This window comes from Limanda limanda, chromosome 6 (genome assembly GCF_963576545.1).
Source record: "Limanda limanda chromosome 6, fLimLim1.1, whole genome shotgun sequence".
Lineage (NCBI taxonomy): Eukaryota > Metazoa > Chordata > Actinopteri > Pleuronectiformes > Pleuronectidae > Limanda > Limanda limanda.
In genome coordinates this window covers 21,056,684-21,084,261 of record NC_083641.1, presented here as the reverse complement: position 1 = coordinate 21,084,261, position 27,578 = coordinate 21,056,684, and the positions used below count along the sequence as shown (strand labels likewise).

Sequence of the window (27,578 nt, the reverse complement as noted above, 5' to 3'; positions counted from 1 at the left end):
ACCACTGATTCTCTACATGACAAAATCAATATTTTTTTACTTTTCTTGAAGAGATTTAAATGAGTAAAAACTTTGATTTAAAATGTAAAAGTGAAGGAGCCTTGTCAACCTCCCGTCCCCAGTAAACATCACATCCCTGTCTGAGTCAGAAGTATTACATATTGAGCCGGTTCCTGAATCCAGAGCATTTATTGAAACATTAGTTTTCATATCAAACATGGACGACATATATCTTCTTACTTCTAAACCCACATGAATGATTCACCCCGGAAATAGATCAGCAATTTAAACAACTGAAGAATTACACTGACAGGATAAGTATTTTAATGAAAACCATCATTTTACTACATCACAATTATCACTGCAGCCTTGAAAGCAACAAGTAACTTCTCATTTAGTTGTGTTTATATCCACAGTAATCCACTCCACTAGGCTACAATGTGAAATGGATTTAATTATCTCTTACCAGGGTAATTACAGGGCTTTGACGCACAAACGTGTACTTTCAAGTGAAATGTGTTTGTACATAAGCACGATGAGGCAGAACATTCAGTTTCATTTCGTTTTCACAGTCAACACATGAGTATCCAGTGATACCAGGATGGATGATTTCCTGCATTGAAATGTCAGAAAACGATGCTCTGATAGGACAATTAGCGACAGCATATCTGATAGCGAGTGGGATGTTACTGCAGTGACGCTCCATTACTTACGCACATGCATGCACATCCCCAGTACACCCACAGTAACACAGTCAGCTGTCAAAACTATTCTGCCGTGAGCATCTGATGGAATTTCATGTTTCACCACCAACGATGAAGACAGAGGAAAAATAGATGAATAAATAAATAAAGATGTCTCCTACTGTGAGACCAAACTAGGCCAATACGCAGCAGGTGCAGTGTTTCTACAAAAAAGTAAAAGTAAGAGCACTCACACTGGGCCGTACCACACGGAGAACGTCTGTTCGTAGCCGCCATCGTAGCCTGGTTCCCAAGACACGTTAGCAGTGGTTGTCGAGGGCAACACATGGATATTTCCTGGAGCATGTGGGCTGGTGCCTGAGCGATTTATAGAGACAGAGACAGAGAATCAATATAAAAACCCACAAGTGCTAATTTCGTTATAAAATTCAACCACTTGCAATTATCACTTCATATCATTTAGCAATTAGAAATATAAATGAATACTGTATTTAAGTTATATAACTGGTCATTCTGAGTCCGGCTCGTAGTGATTGAGTTAAATCAACACAAACTGTGTGTATTTTGTTGTGTAGCGTCACGTGCTTCTCTCGATGGATATTGTCACACCGGCTGAGGTGGTGACCAGCGTAAGGTCGACTTCAAGAGCAGCGGCACCGCCTGCTCCACTCGTCCCACCCACCCGACAGCTGTGCATCGGGCCCGCAGCCAGCTTCTCCTCAGCCAGAGAGAGAGAGAGACCTCGGCCTGGCCTGAGGAGCACAGCTGTCTGCTCCGTGACACCTGTGAGCCCAGGGCTGGTCGCACAGCTGGGCCGTGGTGTGATGGCTCTGAGGCGACGGGCTACTGGGGCTGGTCTCACCGACATGCTCCCAGTTCACTAAATTAACACCAACTACTCCTTTAATCGACTAAAAGCTCGAGCTCAGCATTTGGAAAATATGATTATTTGATTTCTCAGTGAGATAAATTTAAGTAAACTGACTCCATCATATATGTGATCCATCATATATGTGATGGAGTCAGGAATGTTTGAATTCAGCTAAAGTTTGGTTCCATGTTTTTATATAGAAATCAACAACTTTTTTTGCTTTTTTGCAACATTTTTGCATTTCAGGTCTAGATGTGTTATTAGGTTTCTGCTGTAGGTATTTATTTATTTATATAAATATTTAATCTATTTTGTTTAACTAATTGAACAAGTGTATCATCAAATATATTAAACTAATCCTTTAACTAGTTAAAACATACACATTTATGATACTGTTGTAGTAACAATATGTTTATATGAACCATATAAATGAACAAGTGGACCCTGATAGCAGAGTCAATCGATTTATACGCCATATGGCCTTGATTGCATGTATCCCACTCACCCCCTCTACCCATTGACAAATACAATTTTCTTTTACAAATAATCTTTGACAAATTCCCACAATAATCATGTTAATTGTACTATACACCTCTATAATCCTGCCAATGCAGTGAGGTTGAATGAAAACTTTGTATGTGGCATTTATCTACTCACAATGGCTGCTATTACTGCTGGAGGAGGCACCATAACTAGGTTTTAGAATCTAGAGTCTATAATTTGCATAACTGGTGTTAAAGGTTCTGTATATGTAACACTCTGAAATCCTTTGTTATGGATGAGATATTTGGCTGTTAATGAGTAATTTGCAGCCAATTTCCTGTTGCACGCACTCGTGCATGTGCTTATAAGCCATAGGTACGCACGAGCGTTCATCACGGGCATCGGCCAAAACAGTGACCTGATGCTTGGACTAGGAACTGAATACATCCCTGTATGGTGCTCAGATTGAAGAGCTTTTTTCCAGCCTATTGAAGGATTATTAGGAGGAAGAGAAAGAGCAGTCTAGGTTACCAGACCTGCAGAAACATGTGAATGGGATCGACTGCACACAAGAGAGCGGCAGGGACATAACGGCGAGTTAATGGCAAGTGGCACCTTGAACGGCCACTAGAGCACTCAAAAACTTTCTGGATGATTTGACGGGAATCGAGAAAGGTCATATTTATTTGGCCTTGCTCTTCACATACAATATCTATTAATATCATTATAAATTGCTTCACATTTTTCTACATACAGAAGCTTTAAACCACAGACTAAACACAGACTTCTGAGTGAAAAATGTGTCAACCTCGGCCTCACGATGCTAAATGTGGACCATCATAACCCTGTTGAAACTAAAAAGCCCTCCATGTCTTAGTCAACACTTCACTTTATCAGTTTAAGAGTTTGAAGACTGAAGGTTGAACCGACAAAGGATGCAGTGACAGGAGGTGGATGTAGCCACAGATTAAGACATTAATGTAGCTGATTGAGTATAATCAGATCAGCTGATATGTTAATAATGTTTAAGGAAAACTGGGTGGAGAGAATACACTTGAAGGATAAGAGTCATTTCTTCAAGACAAAGCAAAGAAGGGAAACAACAAACACAATGAATGATAGACTGATTAATTCTTACGCCCATTTATCTGGCATTATGAAATAACCGCATCGGCCAATGCCTGTGCTCACAAGGCTGAGACAAAAATAGAGTTTTACTAAAATGTAATTTTTTGGCGCTTTTACAGTCATGTTTATTTACAAAGTAATATGTTCAGATATAATTTTTTTTACATATTAAGAAGATATAAAGAGTGCAGAGGGCCCTTTTATATATTTAAGTGAATAATACAGTTGTACTGAATTAAAGTGCATTTAAATAGAGTACATTTGTAGATATAGACCTTGAGTCAAGCACCATTAAAAACACAAATATGAGTCGACCACTATTCAAGGTAAGTGATAAAGCTCTGAGGTTGAGGAGGGTGAGAGCGCTGTGCAGGTGGTTTGTACCGATGACAAGGATCCGCGTGCTGGCAGTGATGCTTGTGACCACGTTGGTGGCGACACACTCCCATTCTCCATGGTCTTCCTTGCTGAGGGACAGAAACTGTAAGCTGCCACTGGGCAGGATGTTGTGCTTACTCCTGCTTGGCTTCCCCACCTTCAATGGACACGGACATCAGAGTAACATGGTTAAGAGAAACCCAACACACAAGACGAGCAAGTCTCAGGAGGTGAGTGTGTTTGTGAGCTGCACCTTTCTCCAGGTGATGGATGGTATATCGGGGTCTCCAGAAGCAGCACAGGGGATAACTAGCTCTCTCCCAGCCTCCTGACGGTACTCCCCCCCAGGCCTCACGTTAAAGTAAGGGGGATCCTGAACACACACAAACACACACCATGCAGACTAAGGCAGATCATTCTACTCTAAAACATCAGACACTACCAGACATGAGCAGGGATGTACCTTTAGCACCAAAGTGGCAGGGGGGGACATGCCCATGGTACCCAGGGCGTTGTAAGGCACACAGGTGTAGGTGCCCAGGGAGTCTTCTGTCGCCTCCGCCACCCGGATACTTCCATCAGGCAGCAGGCTCCAGCCGGGGTACTACAAGACAAGGGGCCATTTGAAAGGCTTCAAATCAGGGGTCCTGAAATGTGAGGGTCCCGTCTAAATGTTTCTGAGCTGCCCAAGGGATTCAAATAAACGCCTTTAAATCATAGCAATAAGAAGTGTTTATTAAAAGCAAGTTTGCCTTTAACAGGACTGTGAAATACTGTTTGACCTCAGTGACAGTAGATGAGATTTTTTACGTCCAAATTCAACAAGTTCAATAAGTCTAATAAATCGTGTCTTAGCTAAACTTCTTGAGAGTTTGTAAACTTCAAGCAGGAGCATCTCTAAGAAGATAAGTAAATCATAACGTTTTTAAAGAGGAAATATATTTTTCATGGTGTTAAAATAAATCATAGAGGTAATAAAATCTACAATACTGAGACATGCAGGGCTGCGGAAAACACTAAATGAAATATGAAAAATATTGACTGGTCTATGAAGGGAGTCCTGAGGCAGACTGACCTTCTCCACTCGGAGAGGATAGCCGTCTTTCTCCCACTTCACTGATGTCACAGGTGGGTTGGCGTCCACCGGGCAGCGGATGATGCCTGGCAGTTTCCGTGGGACGTAGATGACCGGGGGCATGTTGATCACTCGGGCAGGGTCTGAACATAAAACAACGATGTGGTGTTAGAGACGTCGGAAACATAATCATGCAAATATAACCTTGGCAAAAATGTTATGGATAAATAAACACGTAAAACTGTGAGAAAATCATAAATTAATGTAACAAAACAGATCCCACATTCGAAAACATTAGGGCTGAGTCTTTTTGTGATGGAAAAGTGTATTTTATGAAAAAAGCTGTCAATAATTATCTGTTGAATGAACCAACCCTGGTAATAGTTCTCAGACTCCTGCTGTTAGATTAAATTGAATATTTGTACATTTACTTTATTCCTTGTAAAGAATTCACTCAGAATCAATAAGACTTCCTTAAAGCATAAAGTGAAAACAGTTATCATGTTGGACCTTGAATGAAAGTACTCTCAAGTATCCGTAAAAGAAGAGTATTCACTCAAGCTGGATTCCTAGGATTGATTTTCAGATGCTTAAAAAAATTCAGGCTCAGAGTAAGTTTTGCATGAAGCCTCCAGGACCCTGATTTCGTGATGTTCTGCTCTATCTGATGAAATCAGTCCCTGCAGTGCTGTGACTCCTCCAGCTCTCCCTCTCTCTCTCTCTCTCTCTCTCTCTCTCTCTCTCTCTCTCTCTCTCTCTCTCTCTCTCTCTCTCTCTCTCTCCTCCTCCTCCTCCTCCGTCTCCTCCTCCTCATTCCGTGGCACAGTAATCAATGACCAGCTTTAAGTTGGGAACAAATTAGCTCAACACGCACGACACGGCTGAAACCGTCAGATGGCCGGGAGAGGCGCTTCGCTCCCATCAGTCTCTGCTGATGAAGAGGAAGGTCACAGTTTGATTTAGGGGGGGGGGGGCCGGACTGAAAAGAGACGAGGAAAAATGGAGCCCGAGCACGAAGTCTGTCTCCATCTTTGTGCACAGGAACATGTGGAGTCGGAGCAGATAATAATCCAATCATTGAATTCCTTTGAGAGGAACGACAAACGGTCAAAGGGGCTGAGTCCAAATGACGAGGGGAGGGGGGGGGGGGGGGGGGGGGGGTCTCTGCTCCCTCTCTGAAACCACCTGACCTTGAAATTCAAGAAGGTTACTTTGCATTACGGTGGTGGAGCAGCGCTGCCGAAACACTAGAGCAGCCTCCGCCACAAGCAGCCTCCATACTGCTGCTGCTGCTGTTCCCTTCTCCTCACACAGGCAGCGCCCGCCCCTCCCCCGCCACTTTGTTGCCACGGTAACACTCACACTGAACAGTCAGGTAGGCCGATGCCGAGGGCGAGATGCCGAGGCTGTTGCTCGGGCTGCAGGTGTATTTCCCGGCATCCTCCGGCTTGACCCGGAAGATGATCAGGGTGCCGTCGATGAGAATGCGCACGCGGAGCTTCAGATCGCTGGAAGACACAGACACAGATTTATTTTTTTTAGATTTTTTTGTCACACACCATGTTGTTGAAACACACACACAGGAGAGAGCCCTCATCTTTTTTTTTGTTTTCTGAATTACATCAAGGTGCCATAAGAGAGCAGCAGAGAGTCAAAGAGCAGGCCGCTCTGAGAGGCAGCCGCAGAACGCAGAACACAGAGAACAGAGCGAGAGATTCAAATCAATCTGCCAACTGTCATGGTCGCCAAATGGTACAGCCTTCATGTTCTCCCCCTCGATGCCATTTGATATTAAACACGCTGGTGATGCAGCACACAGTCAGTTTGCCTCCACTTGTGATGGAGCTGCTCTCTTTGTCCGCATAGGGAAATAATTCAACAACTAATCAACAAATAAGTCAACATATAATCGTAATTTCACGCACAACTGTTTGTTTATTAAACAAGGGATGAACTGAGATGTGGAAGGTTACTATTTTTTTTTTAACTCCTACAGACGCTTTTGGACTTGACAACAGAAACCATAGTGCAAGTTTATTTCATTTCACACTGTGTGAGACGGATCTAATAACATGTGTGGGGGACTGTGGGATGTCAGTTTGCTGCACATCAGATTGTGCAATGAATTTGTGGTGAATTATAGCGCTACGACGTAAATTGAATAAAACACATGAGAGCAGAAGTACGCAAACGGCTCATGTGCTTCGTCTCTTCCACATTTTTGGTCAGCGAGTGTGCACATGGCTACGTTTTACTTTGTCATTTCATGTCATAGTCTGGTTGTATCAGTCATGTCACTGTGAGAATCGGATCCTACATGTCTGAATGAAACAGTCTGACCTTAACCAGAGTATGTGTTTGGTCCACAAAGCTTTAAATCGGGCCTCAGTGGATGTGTCTCACAGTCAGATCTACTGGCCTGGTTAAAAAAAATCTACCTTTAATTTTAAACCACTGCATTTATCATGCCCATTATTATATTTTTATTATTTAAACTGTTTCAACTCAAGAACTTGATTGAACTGTATGATTATACTACGTAACTGTTTGTATAGACCTTGGAAATATAGGTGAACTTGGATACATGACTGTTTTTTATCACATTTTTCTCATCAACTCCCACCTCAGGTTAAAATCACACAGTCTGGTCCCTTGACTCTATTGGAATAACTGAACAAGTGAATTCTGTCTGATGAATTCTGTCTCTTCTCCTGAGTTGCACAGTCCTGTATAATCTCAATATAATAAAATGCCTTATTAGAAAGTGGTACCAATAAAACGTTAGGGCTGGAGTTATTCTCTCTGAGAATTCTCTCATGTGTAACTCACCTAACCTGCAAATAAATCAAGTCTGACACAGTGAAAGCTGTTCAACTATTAGACTGGACGCTTCCTCTGTGTGAGGCCCACAGACACTTGTTTTCACTGCCAGTCAGAATCCCATTCACTTGTTCCTCCCTCCCACTTGTTCTGTCTGTCACTTGCTCGCTGTATGAAAGCCTCTCCGGCTCCCGGGCCCTGCTCTGGGGAGCGCCGCCGAGATCCTGGCTACGCTTCAGATCATCACTGCATGAGAGGCAAATCATGACACAAGGCCTGAGTCATGTGGTATCGCCATCAGAGCGCACTAACTCGCCTGGCACACTCCAGACTAACCCCCGCCAGGCCTGCGCTTACTGCCCCCTGGAGCCGCAGCAGGACAGGGCACGCACACGCACACACACACAGACACACACCAAATACCCTCTGACAGATCCTCAAAGTACAGCAAAGGGCGCAGCAACCCAATGTAAGTCGCATAACAAAAGCTTTGTGATAAAAGTCTTGTTCAGCCTGTGCAGAGGTTATTTCAATGACCGATTCTTAAAGCAAGCGGTCACTAAGTCTTAACCTCACTCACCGGCTTAACTAACATGTTTCCCCTACATAGACGCTGCAGCTACTGCACAGGAGTGAATTTGATCATAACTTTACTTCTTGAAGTAGACGTTATCCTCCTCCCAAAACCAGGTGTAGGTCAAGTTGCCTGGATACGCCTCCGCCTGGCAGGTGAAGAGTGCATTCTGGGATATGTTGACGGTGACGTTTTCTGGTGGTGACACGATGTATGGAGGCCCTAGGAGGAACAAGAAACAAGGATTTTAGGGTTAAGGTCTATTTGAAACAGCTCAGCCTTCTGTTTTTACTCTGTAATAATCACACTAAAAAGGTTATTCTGCATTTCTTTACTTGTCTGGGCAGTAGCTACAGTTTAATCCCACATAATAAACATGTATGCACTATATAAACACTACTTAATATAGTTTAAATTAATAAACACTTGACTACATATATAGTGGTCTTTAAACCATGTTTTAAATCCATTTAGAAACACGGTGTTTATACAGTGAATGAATGCTGAATAGTATTTTTAATCTTTTATTAAACTTTACTCTTTAAATTTGTATTAATATTTACATTTTTGCCTAAAGTGAAGTAAAATATGTTTTTTATGGTGAAGAGCAATGTCTCAAACTCAATACATTAAGTTACATATAACATTTATAAGTCACATAAGAATAATACATTAAAAAGATAAATACATATAAATATTAAAGAATGAACTAATGGTCACATAATAAAACAAAATAATAATATGGAGGAGGTTCTTTTTTAGTTATTTTTTTTGCCGTTTTTTTGTCATCTGTTCAGGATTTTATTGATTTGAACTGTTGCAATATATATCTTTATATGTATTTGTCATATATATAAAACACATCCAAAGACATGATACATATAAACATGCCTTACCATTCACAAAGTACCGATAATGGCTCAATTACTTTGAGTACCAGTAATCTCACCTGATCTTGTGACAAAGCACAGGATCCAGTTAAAGGGATGAGAAGTATTATTAAATCCTATTAAACCTTGAGGACTTCACTGCTTCCACTTGGGGAATGGAAACTTTTATTCTGAGTGAGAACGTGTGCACGCTATGTATTATTTACAATCTATCACAGCAACGTGATGTAAAATGCAGCGAGCAGGCGGCTATCATAACCTTAACAGTAGTCAGTGTTGAAGCTTATGCGTGCTTCACATTGTAACCTCCTCATCCCCCGAGGTGCTCCAGGTTTGCTCTTAACTCTCAATAAAACAGCAGAAGCCATGAAAGGTAAGCTGTCTTTTATGAGTGGGCCCAGATACAAGCCTCCTGGTTATTTTCCTCTCAGCGTGCGCGGCTTTACACAGAACATGAGATGGGACTGCTGACTGCACCGTGCGGGTGTCTCACATAACAATTAAAAACAGATCACTGCAGTGAGAATCCTGACTCCAAAGAAATCTGCGTGTTATTGCTCTGGGTACGAGTCCTAATCACATCTTCCTTCTTCTTTCTTTCTTTTCCTCACAGCACTTTTCATGCCAATATCCAACGAAAGTCAGCATCAGGAAAAACGTTTTAGTTTCACTGCGACACTTTGCATTTCTATTGTGTTACTCAAGTGTAAATAATCAGGAGAATTTATGAGGTCAAAGGTAAAACTGTGTGCAGTCAGTGGTGAAGCATGTTTAATGCTGATATTACGCTGATTTAATATGACAGAGGTTAATGAGGTAAATGCAGAGCCTAATATTCAAACATCAACATTAGTGTCAAATGCAATATTTTATCTGCTCTCTGCTTTCCAGTGCATGTAAACACATTATACTTTCTTAAAAAGCCGGTTTGTGACAATGTACTTTTGTTTTAGGACAAAAGTCATGGTTGTTATCCGATCTTTTGAGAATGAGCATGAAATATTACAATAAAAATAATAAATAAAATAACTTTATAGTAAAACATGTGAGAGAAAAGATGTCTGTTTTTTTACATAAAGTATTGCAGTAGACAAACATGTAATGTCGTCTCACTAACCTTTTAATTCCTACTGCTGCATTCAGCTAAAAAAAATTGCTAATGATTCCTACATTTTTCTTGAGTTTAATCATATTTTCTTTTATGTATATATAAAACTATTTTTTTTAAAAGGGAGCAGAACAGACAAGGAGCATAATCCGGTTTTCATATGATGGAGGCACTTTCATCACATGCACCACTGGTTACACTCTTTACTTTCTCCATGGTGTTTAAATGCATATCTGCAGCGTGTGTCCACATACACATTCACTCCAGTGGAAACAAAGAGAATTCCTTTGCTCTGTTTCCACCTACAGAAGTCAAGGATTAAAATACAACACCTCTGCCGTCAGAGCCAGACGCTGTGCAGCTTGTTAAATACTCCGCGTTGTCCTGCTCCATCAGGAGACGGAGAGAGCTGAGGGCTGCTATCACAACCATCTATCTAATCTGTGTCTAGCAGAGAGCCTAGTTAATGGACCGGAGAGAGACAGTGACGTGCTCGCAGACAGATCCTGTTGTACACACATGGCTGTGCACAAGAGCCGAGGCCCCCAGACTGAGCTATTGACTGACTGATACAGACCCACAAGGTGTGTTACATGCATCAGTAGGCTACACCGCTGACTTACATGGCTCTGCTTTCTGATGATACCTCCGTAAATGCCTTCAAGTATAAATAATGGAAGTTAAGTGGTGAAAATGCAATACAAGGCTGCAGGTAGTCTGTGGGAAACCCGCTTCTACATATTTGTAGATATGGTCATCCATGTATGAACAGTGCTTAGCTTGTTGCTTTGTGGAGGCCTTGTGTAGCACAGCGCTCATGGGATGGATCCAGTACCTTGAACCAGCAGTCGGGTGGTGTGGAGCACTTCTCCCTGGTCACTGTAGGCCCGGCACGTGTACGCCCCTCTGTCATCTCTGGTGATGCCGAGGATGTTCAGACTGCCATCGTGCACCTGTGGTCACATGTGCAGGAGACACTGATCAACACGAAGATAAAGTTATAAACACATGTGCTGCATCGCGTGTTCCAGGTGGTAAATGACAGTGGTGCAGGTGAGTGATCAGATTAGAGCTTTGACAATTTGTGGACTAATCATTAATTGACAGAAAATTACTGATTTCTTTTTGGTAAACTAGCAAGTAGACGGCTGTTATGGTAACGTTGGTAATGTAGTTGTAGCAAAAAGTTACACATAGTAAAAGTAAAATATTCTGGTAGTAATATCAAAAGTTAATGTGGGAAGCGTGGAAAAAGTAATCTATCGATTTTACGTGTTGGTTCAGGTAAATTACATTTATGTAACTAATCATTGAATTATTTGTTTTAAAAAAAATAAAAAAAATGCTTCCTTATTGTTTGTTTCGTCCAAATAAGCAAACCATATTAGGGAAACAACTATGCGTTAATTAGTTATCAAAATAGTTGCAGATACATTTTTGTTGATAAACAAATTAATTAATCGACGCTTTAAATGTTTACAATGTAGTTGACAATAGTAGCAGAATAGAAATACAAATATTAAAATTAAAATATAGATTGAAGCAAGTTTTGAATTGAGAGTCCAATCTTGCAAAAAAACAAATCAGACATTTAAAAATCAAGAATTTGTCACATTTGAATCAACTCCAGGTCTGATTCCTGCATGTGGTAACCGTGGAAACGTCAAACTCCGGGTTGCTGAGCGCCTGCGTCCAGGCTCTGATGAGAACCAATAAGTGGTGAGGAAACACATTAACCAAAGCTAATAGAAACACCCTCATAAATTATGCAACAGGTTTGCAGGAGGCTCTGTCCATTCAAGTCCCACACAGCTGTAGTCTGTCCATTCATGCAGTAGAGGGAGAATCTGCTTCGCCTGCAGAATCATTCCTATTCATCTGTCCCTCAAGTGTTTTACAGCTTTTGGCAAACTTTATCATCTTCACTCACATTGTCTATCACAAGATAACACTTTGTGTATCACTGCTGCGGTACACAGGACGTGTGGGAGGCTGAGAGCTTGAGGTGTAAACCAAACACTGACGTGTCCCGAAGTGTCAGTTGGAGGCTTGGACAGCCGCTTGCATTGATTCAAAAGTTGGACGAGGTTAAATCAATAAGAAATTGATTAAAATTATCATTATTTTAATCACACTTGGGCTGATTTGGCACATTGTCTGTTCCTTGGCATCCTCCTTCATGTACCTGTAACTTTTACTGATCAGTCATTTGAGGCAAGTCGTTGCGATAAATCAAATATAATCATGATACATGTCAAAATAAATGTCATCGTTTGGCATTTTCTCATGGATTTCTGTTGACTCTTTGTACCGAAATTCTTAGATGTAGAAGTGTAAATGTGTTTTTTGTCATTTGCGTGAATTTGATCTCCGGGGGTCTCACAGGTCTCACGCCGGGCTATGGTTGAACCTGATCCAAGGTGAAGGAGAGAAGATTAAAAGAAAAGGAGGAAATCTGCAGCAGATGAGGAAAACGGGACAGGAGCCGAATAGGCGTGGTGGGATATGAGATGAAAGCAGAATCTCAATCTCTGTGACACATCCACAGAGACCGACAGGCGCTTCTGAAACAGCAGGAGCTTTCTGTCGTTTTCCTGCTTGCTCTTTTTTGTGCGTGTGTGTGTGTCTGTGATTTGCACTTTGGAGAAGAACCCTCATCATCTCCCCTCCTCCTTTTTGTCCTCTCCAGCACAACCGTTTTATTTAATATCGCTGTTTTGTAGCTGCTGCTCTGCATAACGACGTGAAGAGGGGAGGAGGATGAGCACTCCTCCTCCTCCTTCTCCTCCTCCTCTCTAACCCTGTCTGTCACATTCCCCCTTTTCTCCCCGACGTCTCCATGGATCTGAGCATGCTGGTGAGCAAATAAACTCACACACACTCTCACCCCTCGTCTCTCCACATGAAGGAGCTTTCCCAGGTTTGATGTCTGGTAAACAGAAGGAAAAAAAACTGAGCTGCTTTTCTAAATATTTTTTCAGAACCTCACGATGAAGCTAGGGAAGCGTGGCATTTGGCTCGCACCGATTTTCATCTTTAATGTAACATTTATATTAGCGCTAATGCAATATTGATGCTGGGGGATTAATAATGCATCAGAATGTTGTCTAATCATTTACTGAGGGGAAGACGGAGGCAGAGATACCAGAGGAGGGAAAAGGGAAAATTAAAAGGAAAAACCGGGGGAAGATTCCGTTAACAGACACTCGCGTATGATCCTGTCACTTCCTGTTCACTGTATCACACAGGCAGCTGCTAAGACTCGATAGCGCCTGCAGCAGTCTGCCATATCAGTGACATAGTCCAATGTGGAGGCATGTGGGAAAGGAAGGAGGCGTCCACCTTTTAAAAAGTCCCACCTTTCAAAAGAAATTACAAGCTGCCTGAGAGACGCTCTTTAATGCTCTTATACTAGAATGAACAACCTGTTATGATTAAAGAAGAGATTCTGGGTCTTTTTTGTAATGAGCTGCTGTGATTTCACCTCCAGCTCCCTCACCTACATACGTCTGATTTCTTTCTCTTCCGTGATTGACTGACAACTCGACCCCCAGGTAGGAGGGTGTTGCATTCAGTCGTCAGCTCCACGTGTAGGAGGAGAGAGTGCTCGTGATAGTAGATTGAGCAAACTCTAAGAAAAAGGGACATTTGCACTTTTTGTCTCAAGATGTGAAGGCCCGTGGCTGCGGTGCATCTATCGAAGTGATCGGTGAGTCTTAGTCATCGCTGCTGGAACGACGTGAGGAGTGTGTGATTCCGTGCGACTCACACCGTAAAAAACGGATGTTTATTGTCGATGGTTTATGAAGCTGGGACGTCTCCCTGCTTTCAAACAGAGGCTGCAGCAGAAATATCTTCTCATGACATCAGGCTGTCTACGTATGTGAGTTTATGCACAGGAATAAAAATCAGACATCACCAGACGACAAAGAGACATAAGGTGTGCTTCCAGTAGTAAAATTGTTAAAGTCATTCAACCTGTACTTTTACATTTAAGGGAACAGATCATAGAGAAACAGGAGGAAGCTGAGTGACAGTAAAGTCCACAAGTCTGCAACATTGAAATTCTTGCAGGTTAAAAACACATTATTTCTCAAATATCACCATTTATCCTTGTATGTGAACATATATTCTACAACTCATCATCATCTATGACAAGCATTTTTAAGACTATAGCATCTATTGACAAACACTGGATATTTCTGCAGCACAGCAACATGATAACTGGACATTTGCCTGAGTGAGATACAGTCCATTACATACTTTGAGCACAGATGGACTCACTGGACGACACCATCTGTGCACAAGCCCTGTGTCTATTTTTGCACACAATCATAAATCGGAATTATGGCCATTGTTTTGGTCTTACTGAGTATTTTGCGTCGGTTGCGAGCTCCTCCCCCTCCCTAAGCCAGCTGATTATTGGTTTTGGGTTTCCCTGGGCAGAGCAGCTGAGCAGAGTGCTCCCCCCTTCCTTCGCCTCCACATACTGGGGCGGCGTCGCTGTAAATGAAGGCGGGGCTGTGGAGAAAAGGAAAAAGGATAAGTTGTCAGTACCTTGATAAAAGTTTATGAATATTAAACAGAAACAATAATAATCAGTTGCATTTAAATGTGTTAAAGAGTTTCAGATTTCAGACTATTATGGATTTTTTGCTGTACATTCAATGTTCACAATTTTGGTCCAGACAGAAATATCCCAACAACCTGACCATTACATTTTCAACATTCAAGGTGATAAATCCTAATGACATTGATGATTCTGCAACTTTAATCTAGTGCCACCATGAGGGGAAAACTTGAATTCGTCCAATACTTTCCCAGCATCCTCAAGTTTTCTTTATTGGCAACCACAATAGCAAACTACCATTCTGAAATCAGGTGGTAAACATGGTAAATATTATTGTTTTATATATATTATTGTGAGCGTGCTAGCATGACTGTAGACGTGATAGTACATTTGACGTATTACTTAGATCAAAACAACATAGAGGACAATGTACAACTAATAAAGTGCAACTCATAGTGCAGTCGACAAAACAACTTGCATAAATAATGTATAGAATTTTTTTTTTGCAAAGGTGTTGATTCAACTGTATGGCTCATTTGGAGGTGTGTAGTCTGTGGTGCTGCCAATCTGTGTTCAATATTTTGTCCCAACTATTTATATCACCAAATTCAGACCTTGTTCAAGATACTTTACAAGATAGATCCTTCTATATGATCATTAAGTAAACTGAACATTATAACCTTCTCAAGGTGGCCGACCAACATTTCAGAAAATCATCCCACCATCCAAAAGCCAGTCGTGACACCAGAGTTCTAATTTCAGTCCATATTGAGGCGTGCGTCTCAGAAACCTGGTCCACCCCCGCTCAGTGTAGGCCCAGCTTAACTGGATAGAAACAATGGTGCTTGCAAAAAAGTAGATCAGATGTGTTGCTCCCACAGTTTTGTGTCCCGGCTGGACAGTGGATGGTGACGATCTGCCATTTATTCTTCAAACCCTAACAAGGCCACTTAGCGGCATTGCTCAGTCTCCACCTGAGGTTTCTGAGCTCCGCCGACGGCCTCGGGGGAGCTCTTCATCTCCTCCTGCAGGCAAACAAGCTGCAGGTTCCTCAGCCGGCTGCTGTCTCAACATTATGGTTTGATTATAAATAGTGGCACCGTGTTTAGTTAAAGAGAAAAGAAGGTGCCGCTATACAAGTGGGTCACTGCTCGTTGCTGGGAGCGCGGTGGCTGCACACAAACACCTGGTACGGAGTCATCAAATCGTCCAATTAGCACATTTAGACATCTGCCTGTCCTCACTGCACCCCCCACTCATTACATTATATGATACATTACGTTAATGGAGAGCCTAATAAAATGCATGACTGGTTTATGTACCTCTCAACGACATATTTGATGGGTCAATGGTCACAGTCAACAGATCACGATGCTTCATTTGACTTATTAGGAGGCAACGTAGTGCAAATGTCTCACTTTATGTTTATGCTTTTATCCGAAGATATATATATATATATGTCTGAGCTGCATATATTTACTCAGGCACTTCCTTTAAGTACAGTTTTTTCTGCTACTTGGACACAACAATTCAGAATTGAATATTGTAATTTTTACTAAGCCACTAGACTTCAAGTTTTTTTTTTTACATTTTGATTAACAAATGTGTTAAGTTTTTTCAGAATTAACCAATTGTTACCGAAATTACAAAATATCAGTGTCTAGTTGTGATATTTCAGATGTCTGTGGGTTGCAGCATTTTCCTTCTACACTTCTCACATGGGTTCATATAAATATCTTTTTGAGGCTCAAAAAGGTAAAATTATCCAATATTTCTAAAATAAACCCAAGACAGGACGATTCAAGGGCGACTGGACGTGGCTGTAGATGATTGAAAATGTTTCACCTCTCTCTTTATCTGAAGCAGCCTCTTCAGGCGACTGAAGAAGCCTCTTGGTCGAGAGGTGAATCGTCTTCAAGTATCTGTGACCGAGTCGCCCTTGATTCAACCTTTCTTAAACAAACATGACCTGGATGACTGAGAATCTTCACAGACCTTTTTAAATATATGTTTGTCATATGTAAGTAAAGCAAAGATTTGTAAAACATATTACATATTTCATCTCATTTAAAAATAAACATTCGTGTCGTTTTTTTTATTTTTCTCTCCCATTAATCAACTCGTGTTTCCTCAGAAGCATTTTACAATCCTCTGGACGGGACTTGACCACTGAACTAAACATCCTATCAGTATATAAGAAAGATACATTTAGCTACACCAGTTAAATGCTGTTTACACACTGACACAACAGTACTAGTAATGTGTATGGAGAAAAAAATAAATAAATAATAGTGCCCATTATGCAAAAATACAGAAATAGATTTAAGATAATTAATACAATGCAAAGGAATTATCATTTTCAAATGTTGCATTAGAATTTAAATGTTGAAGCTGGGCTCAGTTTAGTTACTTTATTTAATGCTGTGTAGCCTATGATTTTAAAGTCTTTATCTGACTAAAATTATGATTTATTATTTATTTATTATTAAGCATAAAATGAAATGTCTCTATACAATTTCAAATAAATATAGTGCGGAGTAAAACGATAACAAAGCAGCAGAAAATAGAAATACTTATGTTACACCTAAGTACTGTCGAGTACTTTTCCACCACTGCTTTTTCTAGACAATCTGCACAACTTAAGTGCCGTTGTTAATTCTAATGCTAATTTAGACTTTGCTGCAGGGATTAAGCATCAGCTGACAGGAAGTAGGTGGCGCGCACACATGGCGGTTGACGGCTGCAGGTACATTGGTCGACCTGGGAGTTGTCTCACTTCGTCGGGTGCAGCTCATCACAGAAGAAGTATCTCTGTCGCTGGGAAACCTGGGAGTTGCTCCACAAAAAAAATAAAGTATGCTGAGCATCAAATTGTCGCCCTACTTACTGCAACTCTTAATCCATTATATGCATTAAGAGATGCTTGAAGATGCCGCTCCTCTCCCTGGACCACACAGCACCTCAGCTTTACATCGCTGTTATTTACTCAACAACTCGAGAGCTGCTGCTTTATTTCATCCCTTTACTCTGTCGTTGTTTTCTTGTCTGTGCTCCTGAGAGAGGGCAGCTACATATAGGACACATTTTCATTGATTTCTCATCATCAGCCTCAAACATTTCAGTGTAACTTCTTACAAAAGATGAAGGAGGCACACAGGAGACCTTCCTTCCTCTTCAAATGTCAGAATACCCACAGTACTACCATCCCCTCTTTCTTTTATGGCAGGATCAGGCTACGTCATATTGTTGTCTTTAGGTCACGCCGGGAGAATACAGATTCTTGTCGTGACTTGGTCAACAGATATGAAGACATGTTGGATGCTGACTTATCACAAATTGCAGATTAACTTCACTGCTCCACTTTATGGACTATAGGGGTGCAACGATTAGTCGACGTCGTCGACAAAAATCGATGACCAAAATAGTCGCCGACGAATTTACCCGTCGATGATTCGTTGGTGACGTCATAGCGCGTGTTTCTCGTGCCGCGCAGCGGAACTAAACGGCGTTTTACCGGAGGTGCTAATGGAAGTACCTGAGGAGTGAGCCATCTCGCTCCCTTCCTATCTCTGAAAGTCGCGCATGTGCAATAGCGACGAAACATGGACCAATGTCGGCGTCCGCTGCCGTGCGCAGTCGCGCACCAGGAAGTAAAAAGTTCGGGAGAACTTCACTCTTAACATGGCCCGAGAAAAACTACCTGCAGTATCTGCACAGCGGACCTGCTCTCCATGGAAGCAGGACACGCGCATGTGAGGAGGAGGCACGTGTGACATCGTAACGGAGACGATGCGGACTCGCCTCTGTCACATGTTATATATAAATGTATAAACCTGCGCGCAGGATTCTAGCATCCATTACAAAAATATGTTTTAAACTTTTTATTAACGAGTTTAAAAGCGAAAATGTTATCCTATTGCCTGACAAACGTCTTGTTTTAATCAAAATGATTTGGTCTGAAGAAGACTGTAGTTTCGTTTGTTGATGTTTTTATTAATGTTATTTTCCCTGTCCTTTTTTGTTAACACGAAAAATGGATACTTGATTTTTAATTTATTTTTAGTACCAGCACTTGGCCTGTTCTTGGTTCACAGTAAAAAGGGAAACTTAAATTTAAATTAATATTTTTTATTAGCACTTTGCCTGTCCTTGGTTTTAAATGGACAAAAACTTGATTTTTCTTTGCTTTTGTGTCAACAGTACCCTTATATGCAGCAAAGTTTATTAAAAGTCATTTTTTATAATGAAGTATCAATCTTTATTGTCTTTATTTTCAGTCATCACATGCCTTGAACAACCTCAAGCTAAATATAAAAGCTGCTTGCTAAATAATAGCTATTGAGAATTTGTGTCATTCATGATCCGATTAGTCGATTAATCGTTTCAATAATCGGTGACTAATCGACTATCAGAATAGTCGTTAGTTGCAGCCCTAATGGACTATGAATTCTTTAGGTCATCGTCACTTAGTGAAGGTCAAGGTCTGTCTTCAGTATTCAGCAGCACTACAAGACTGTGAAAATATTCCTTTCAAATTAAATTAAATTCTAATTAAATTGCATTGACAATCTTACTCAGGTCAAAGTAATTATAATCAGCAAAATTGTACCACACATATCAAAAGCTCAAAGTACTCAACAGAGATAAAAAGTCCCCTGTAACTATTATTCTATAACATGTAATTATTATTACTCAGGCAATGACACATACAACTGTTGATCTCTATCTATTAATATGAGATCGCAAAAAGAATAATTATTTTCCTGATGGGTTTATCTTCTGATGATTTTTTTAGATTAATTGACTGAATGATTTTTTTAGAAAAAAATGATAATACGAAAAATCATCACCACCACTGCTATTGAAAAGTTAAAATCTCTAAATAAACAAAATAGTAGATTTTCACGTTAAATCCGGACCTACAGAATTATACCTCAGGATGCATCTGTGCACCGTGACATCAGTGTCAGGTTTAAAAACAGAACAAATAACGACCCTTGTTGTGTTGAATCAGACTTGAAACTATATATTAAGGCTGTCGATTTACTATAAAAACGTTGCCGATTGGCCTAAGTAGGCCACACATTTGTCCTAATGGGATAGGATTTCATTCTATGTGAGCATTATTTAAATCTGCACCATAGGGTCCCCTGTGGTCCTGAGGGCTCCACTTGTGGCCACATCGGGCCCATTAGTGAGGAATATACAGAGCTGCCGGACAAACAAGCTGACATTTGAGCCCCAACTGGGTCAACCAAATGGGACCTAAATGCCAGACCATCAGTAACCCAGTGACACAGAGGCAGGCTCTAATCTTTTATGTCTCGGCGTAGATGGTTAATGCTGCTGTGTGGTGTTTATAGTTCTTGATCTCTGAAAAGGCTGCTGATGCTTGAAGAGTAAAGAGGAGAAGGAAGGACAGGGGAGACGAGAGGAGAGGAGGAGAGGAAGAGATGGAGGGATGGAGGGGAGAGAGAGAGAGAGAGAGAGGGAGAGAGAGTAGCCTTAGTGTCTTTTTCGGGCACAAGGCCTTGCCATCTGACACCTGCCACTGAGTGGGCATGAATTCCCTGTCCACTTGGCAGGAAGTGAAGGCCAGCAAACAGGAACTCAAAGGAGGAGTGTGTGCAAATACCAATGGCCAAAGGAAATGGGTGCCTTCGGTGTCTGAGTGCAGGCCAGACGAAGATGGCACCTGCTTCCCTCACAGGCAGCCATTTAGAGGACGACAGTAGCATAAAGTCTCATATATGAATTCCCCTGCTCGGCGTCTAGACGCTTAAAACAACTGCTGCTATTGATATTTCCACAAACGTCTGTCTTTTATTCAAATAACGCACCCGAGAAAAAACTACATCTTTGTTAAAGTACGAGCCGCAGCACTGCCGGTGCTGAGGCTCTTCCGCTGCACGCGTTAAATACATGAGGTCATCATTAAAAATGCCAAATACATACATGACACTCAGGGATATTATTAGTTCTGCTCCAGCCCGAAGAGCTCTGTGTCTGATGAAAGGCCTGACAGGAGCGAGAGCAGCAGAGGAGGGAGGGAGCGAGCAGTTGGAGTTAAGAGAGAATACTGATGAGGCGGGCTACAGAGATGCAGTATGCCTACACAACAAGACATTCATACACACACACACAGACGCAGACACACACACACACACAGACGCTCACAAACTCCAATCACCAGAGTGTGCAGGTGACACTTGGCCGCAGAGTACGACCTATTCACTCCCCGACTACAACTTCAACCAGCAGACAGAGATCTTATTTAGGAACACACACAGACACACACCCACACACACACCACCAGACGCTCACATGTCAACGTTGATGTAATGCGCCACACGCAGAACAAATGTGCACAAGTAATTTGCAGAGTGTGACCGACTAACACAGCCCGACACACAATAGCACACAAAGGAAAACATAATGTTCTGCATTGATAATAACCATATTATACAGATCAGCATTTTGTATTCCAAAGTGATTATGCGCTGCAATGGACTTTATAAATGGTTCCTTACGCAGTATTTTGCATACAGCGCCTTGTAATCATTATTCAAATATGGGAATCGCATCCATTGTCAAACATATGCATCAAATTGAATATGCATGAGTTTTTGCCGGCGCTCATAAGTTCACAGACCAAAAATATACATGTGAACAAGCTTGACAGCACTTTGCTCCCTGAAGTCTCTCTCTCCCTCTCTCTCTCTCTCTCTCTCTCTCTCTCTCTCTCTCTCTCTCTCTCTCTCTCTCTCTCTCTCTCTCTGACAACACAGAGGATTACAGCTTTCTGAAGTTAGAGACCTGTGAAGCTTTTTTTTTTAAAGGAAATATTTCAACACTCTGGTTAAATGTAACAGACAACGCAATTAAGAAATGGAATAAAATGGCTTCACAAAACTAAACATATTACTACTGGACATGGACCTGCTGCATTTACTCTGCTGCATCGTGGAAACCTGCACGGAGCGAAGCATTAAGCTTAATACAATATGTGTCTGAAAAGCATTCGTTACATGAAACAGACACAGGGCGGAAACATTTACAACACAATGGTTCCATTGTCTCTGTCACACTTTGCACAGGAGCGTCTGAGCCACTGGGGCATTCCTGGGAAATGCAAAGGTGCAGTTTTTTCCCCTTTCTTTTTCCGCCCGGTCATCAGTTTGATCGCTCTCAGACTATCACAGACGATCGCTGCCAAACGGCCGAGGGAAACAGGCCACAATCAATTCTCCTCTAACCAGACTCTCATCCTGTTTTACCCGAGGACTCATTGAAAAAGAAGCTGCGGCACTGATCCGAAACAGCATCAATGAATCAACTGAATCACTGAATCTTCCCGCTCTAGAGGTTTAATACTACACTTTAAGGAAATGTTACACTAATTATTAAAACATAAATATGAAGTCTTCCTTTTCAGCATGTTTAAGCATTATGACACATTACAAGGGAGTTCAAGTGGAAATATAGAATCGGTCAAAAATTATATCTACAGTATGAAGCCATGCATATTTGTTTAAACATTAGCTGACAATTACCAAAGTGTTATGTTTGTTGACAAATATATGAATACACAGTTCTAATTAATCACAGCTACAAAAAGCACAGTCATAATTTAAGTTAGAACCAAAGTTAGGATGAGAAACAGACATGGAAAATATCCCAGTATGAAAATAAGTAGTTAATCTGAACTTCTGTTGCAGAAATAAAATCAGAATGGCACAAAGTGGCGTGCGTTCCTCCGCCATCATTTCCCTTATGAATCCACATGTAAATCCGCAAGATGCAGATTTTCATTTGGATCTGCACCAAATTATATATCAGATACTCATAGATAACAGGGCATTAAACACGTCTCAGGTTTTTCATCAAGATCCATAAATTATTCTCTGAGAAATCAAGCAAAATGTTGGAAAACACTCTCTGAAACTTTTAAAGAAAGTGAAAATAACAAATCCTGGATCTACACCCTGACCCAGATCCACACCAAAAAAAAGCTACGGTTTCTTACTTGGGTCTTAACCCAGACCTCCACAAAATTTCAGTGAAAGCACTTCGTCCTTGGCCGAGGGCAAAAGTGCAAGAAATCAAGCGTACTGTAAAAACTGAAATCCACTGATGTGTGCAGCACTGAAAGCTCTTTATCGAAGGGCTGAACATATGATTATCATCAGACCAGTTTGAACAAACACCAGATTATTACATATGGAGCTTAAATATGTGACGCAGGTTCTTTTTTATTTCGCTCTTTTTTTCCATTTACACCCACACACACACATATTCCCAGGTCAGAGCACAGCCTGTATGATCGAGTGACTCACCATTGACTGTGAGGTGCACCCAGCTGCCGTTGTGGAAGGTGTCGTACTGTTGCTCCAGCATCAGGACCCTGCACTCGTACCAGCCCTGGTCGTCAGAGCGCACTGGGTCGATCTGCAGGGAGGCCTTCCCGTGCAGAGAGGCTCTACCTGCACATGAAGGGAAAGAGAAAAATAATGACAATGGGACCAAATCTACAGAACATATATATTTAGCGTTTTTTCTGATTTTTCTCAAGACAAATGCTCTTTTCTCAGCGATGGTCGGCTCCTCCATTTGAACTCACACCTTGTAGCTCTGCTGGTCACCACAGAGATCCATTAGAGCAGATGGGGGCTAAGTGGTCCACTTCAGCCTTTCTCTTTTCTTGCAGCATGAAACACATTTGTTTCAACAGTAACCCATAAATGAAGGTGTAGTATTTTTAAACAGGATCCCGAAATTCTAAATAATTATTTGGCCAATAAAGTGGTTTAAAGACCGTACACTATATTCTTTCACTGAGAATTGTTTGTATAAGGATTACGCTCAACGTAATGTAAAGCGCCATGTCTTTCCCTCTCTCTGAAAAGACTCCATGAACTCAGACTTTGAACTAGTAGTTATTAAAATAAGCACAAGCCCAAGGCGGAAAGTTCAAGTCGAGTGTGACAAACAAATTGTTTCTACCAACTTATTCCTGTTCAGGGAGAAAAGCCTTCTGCAGTTTGTCTAAGCACAGTAATGGAAGGCAGGGGGACGACTCGCTGACTCGCTCAAGTCTCTACCAGAGAAGAAGAATCCCCAACACTTAAATTCATATCTTCAGAGCCTTCAATCAACCTGACTGTTGGAGATAACTCAAATGGATTTCCAACACTATACAGACTCAAGATAAATCTCAAATGGTGACAGACTCGTCGCTAGCTAGCTGCTAAGCATACGTAATTTGCAAGATGCCCTTCAGCTCACACGTATGAGGTGTTGTGTTGTCACATGACATGAGCTCTCATTGTGGTCTTGGTCTTTTTAACTTTACAGACACATTAGAGGAAAGAAAAAAAACAAAAACAGAATATCTCTTCTTAGCTTCAATAAGCAAATTTCCCAAAATATAAAAACAAACCTTTTTTTTTGTTGAACTGCAGCTTGTCGTTTATAAACGTTTTTGTTTAATTAAATAATCAACGTATATTGTGATAGTTAGTCAGCTTCAGAGATGCTGGTTGGAGGGTTTGGTTTTCTTTGGACAGAGCAAGACTGGCTGTTTCCCCTTGTTTCTACTCATTTTAACAAGTTAAAGTAACCAGCTGCCGGCTGTAGCTTGGTGAATAAACAGTTTGACTAACTTTATTAATGTTTCACCTCAAATGAGCAAGAATCTGGCTCAAAGTGTTAATATTTACCTGCGAGCCACACACCTTCATCAGTATTTAAAAAGTTCAGTGAGCTCGTGGAGAGGGACCAGAACTCTCCTTCAGAAAAAAAATCCTCCATTTCTTATAAAACTTCTCCATCCACGCCTCTTTCTTCTTCAAGGCTGAGGATAAATTGGAATTCTAAAAGGAGGAAATCACCAGGGAAGAGAGAAGTTCTGGAAACCAGGCCTGGTGAAATCTTCAGCTGCTAAGCTGTCTGTCTTCAAGCCTGCAGCCCGCTGCTCACATGGCTGCCTCTGACAGCCCGACAGACTAAAACACTCGCTTCTGCTCCGTCTGACGAGTGTTCTCGAATGAAGCATTTTCCCCCAACTTTGATGTGTAGATGTACTGTAAGCGCTGCTTTCTGTTACTTCAGACTGAATGTCAGGCAAATATATTGATGCTCAGGTTGGGCTGAGTTGCCCCAGCAGCACTGTATATAAAGGCGAGGGATAGATACCCCGACCCTGGGAGTGCTGCCATAGTTGGGGTAAGAACACTGATGTTTTTTTGTTAGCAGGAAATCAATGCAGCAGAGAGGAAGCGCGAGGGGAGTGGGGACTGCAGTCTTGCGGTAAAAAGGGAGCTTGTCTGTAAAAAGTCGGGTCTATTCTTGCCTGGGCATTGAAGTGCTGAGTGGGGCGGGTGGCGGCGTGAAGGGGAGGGATCAGCCTCCCATTTGTCAAGAAGCGAGAAGGTGCAGCTGTAAACGGAGTTAACGGCACTGTATCCACGTCAGGACCGCTCCCCCGGGCATACACCACTTACACAGTACAGGGTTCTGTCAAGTGTGAAAACAGACGAGCTAACACCTTGTTCAGATGACATCAAAGGCTTTGTCAGGACGGGAAAGCTTCGCAAAGGAAAAACTAAAGAGCCAAAGTGACAGAGTTGGCAGACACGGTGCGCCGCTGCAACTTTAAATGCCAAAGAGCCACGATTAGAAGAGGAAAAAATATTCAAGAGTAGCACCACTGAAAATAACACTAAGGCTAATTAAAATGTATAACAGTTAAACTTTTTCTAAACTTTTTCATCCTGTGGGACAAGACATTTTTGCCTTGTCTTTACAGAAACTTGGTCACAGGCCAATTATTCCCTAATAATTGACTGTACTCTAGTATAGTGAGCATTAAATTTAGATTTCAGACACTTTTTAATCATATTTTCGCCCCATTACTTTACATTGCAAATTTCGAATTTATAAAAATATGAGGCATAGCTAAGCAAGAATAGTATGATTCTTTAATAGGAATTTGATTGGTTAATTAATGTTGGCCCTGGGATTTTCCTGGGGACCTATCCAGGGTGTACCCCGCCTCTCCAGTCCAATGTCAGCTGTGATTGGCTGCCCTCGCAACCCTCATGGAAAAAGTAAATACATAATGGACAGCTTAATAAAGTGCACTTTAAATCAAGGTTATCAGCATCCAGTTTTGATCTCCAAATATTAATCACCTGGAGTCCAACTAAACGTTTGTGCCAAATTTGAGGTAATTCTTCAAAAGCAATCTTGAGAAAAATAATGTTCAAGAGGCATCAAGTGTGTTATGAAACCCCAACAACATTGACCTTTGATCTATGGCCACCAAAATCGAATCACTCGAGTCCGAGCGAACCTTTATACAAAATCTGAAGAAATCCCTTCATGACACTCTTGAGATATCACGTTCACACGAGAGGGACAGAGCAGCGAATGGAAGGACAACCTGAGAACACAAAGCCCTGGGCTGCAGCTCTCGCCAGAGCAGAGGGTGTGAAGACGTGGCATTTTACAACAATACCCAACATCCTCCTGAGTGCAAGTAGGAAAAGTGTCTCAGATCGGGATAAAAATACTCACTGCGTACGCTATGATTTCCAACAGCATGTCCCAGAGCGGGAGAAACTGACACTAAAATTTCACAAACTGCACGTCTGAATTATTGAGCGCGCTTTTGCCTGAGTAGGGCACCAAAATAGATGTTTTTAAATGTTGTAATTTCCATATAGCCGCAGGATAAACTGGCAAAACGATCCCGGATAGATTTCAGTCTGAGAGGAGAGACGGCGTGCACCATTTCTCATTTAGCGGTGAATTAGACAGGGAAATACACAAATGTTTCCTCTAACATTTGAGTTAAATATTAAACTGTAGCCTTCTTAACAATTAGTGGGACTTGAAACCAAACAATCGTCACTGACTCAGTCAAACTAACCCTGTAAGTGGATTGATTTAATATGAATGGAATTAAAAAGCTTCTGCACCTACATATAAATAGAATATTCATGGTAAATCTGCTTTTACTGTGGGAGTCACTGTGTGATTGTATAACAGCACAATTACTTTATCCTTCAACTGTTTTCATATTGAGTGTTAACAGTTCTTGGGAACAGCCAAAATGACGTATTATGGATCTATTAAGCTCCTTAAAGAGCATTTCATAAGCCACAGTCCGGTGTCATTATCACACTGTCACCATGCACATGCAATCCCCGGGAACACACTTTAATTTCTGTAATGAGACTGACCATATTTGTGGCGCATCTGTTCACTGGTAATTCCTCAACGGTGGACCTGACGGCCAACGGCAGCGGCCCACCGCTCGCGCCCCACTGAGCACAGAGGAGTGCAATGCCGTTTGAAAAGTGCCGGTCGCCTGTTCCCTGCTGTTAGTCAGGAGGTTAAAGTAAACAATGAAACGCTCCAGCAGCGCCAGAATCTACAGCGGCCACTACAAAACCAAAAAGGAGGGTTCCCCAGACGGTGAGTCACTGCCATTAGGCTCCTCTGCAGCGATGACCTTGTGAGGAAACAGCCCACAGGGGAGGAATTTCAGCAAATTCAATATTATTCACACTAGATCCCTATTTTTAAATACAGAGAAATCTGTCATGTCCACATGACGCTGCCACTAGGAAGAGGAACGCTCCAGCTTTTTAGACAAGCCGTGCTTTGCCTGTATTTCACAGTGTATTGCCGGGTCAGGCGGGGGTTTTGTGCTCGGTAAAGAGGTGCGAACAGAGAGGGATAATTCTGACCTCGTTTCCAACAGCTCGCCATCTTGTCACAGACACTGAGGCAACATCAGAGGAACCAATTTCCTGCTGTACGGAGTGTGAGCGAAGGCAGACGCAGACACACTGTCTGGGTCAGGAGACAGAGACTGGAAGGTTGTAAGATGCGGTGACGAATGGGGGGAAAAACGCATATTTATTGTTACTAGGAACATTTAATGCTGCTATCGATCTTCTAATCTAAAA

The 27,578-nt window shown here is 41.6% G+C and overlaps 1 protein-coding gene across 1 annotated transcript in view; it reads right to left on the bottom strand.

The window, feature by feature from the left end:
- Positions 1-27,578, bottom strand: part of igsf9ba (immunoglobulin superfamily, member 9Ba) — a 56,890-nt gene that overhangs the window by 12,264 nt on the left and 17,048 nt on the right. Inside the window, exons 3-12 of the mRNA XM_061073615.1 lie at positions 22,938-23,084; positions 14,401-14,552; positions 10,867-10,984; positions 8,114-8,255; positions 6,002-6,147; positions 4,640-4,782; positions 4,028-4,168; positions 3,818-3,937; positions 3,571-3,721; positions 938-1,061 (exon numbers count right to left, since the gene is read on the bottom strand). Coding sequence (XP_060929598.1) covers positions 938-1,061; positions 3,571-3,721; positions 3,818-3,937; positions 4,028-4,168; positions 4,640-4,782; positions 6,002-6,147; positions 8,114-8,255; positions 10,867-10,984; positions 14,401-14,552; positions 22,938-23,084 — 1,384 coding nt within the window. The remainder of the gene's footprint in view (positions 1-937; positions 1,062-3,570; positions 3,722-3,817; positions 3,938-4,027; positions 4,169-4,639; positions 4,783-6,001; positions 6,148-8,113; positions 8,256-10,866; positions 10,985-14,400; positions 14,553-22,937; positions 23,085-27,578) is intronic.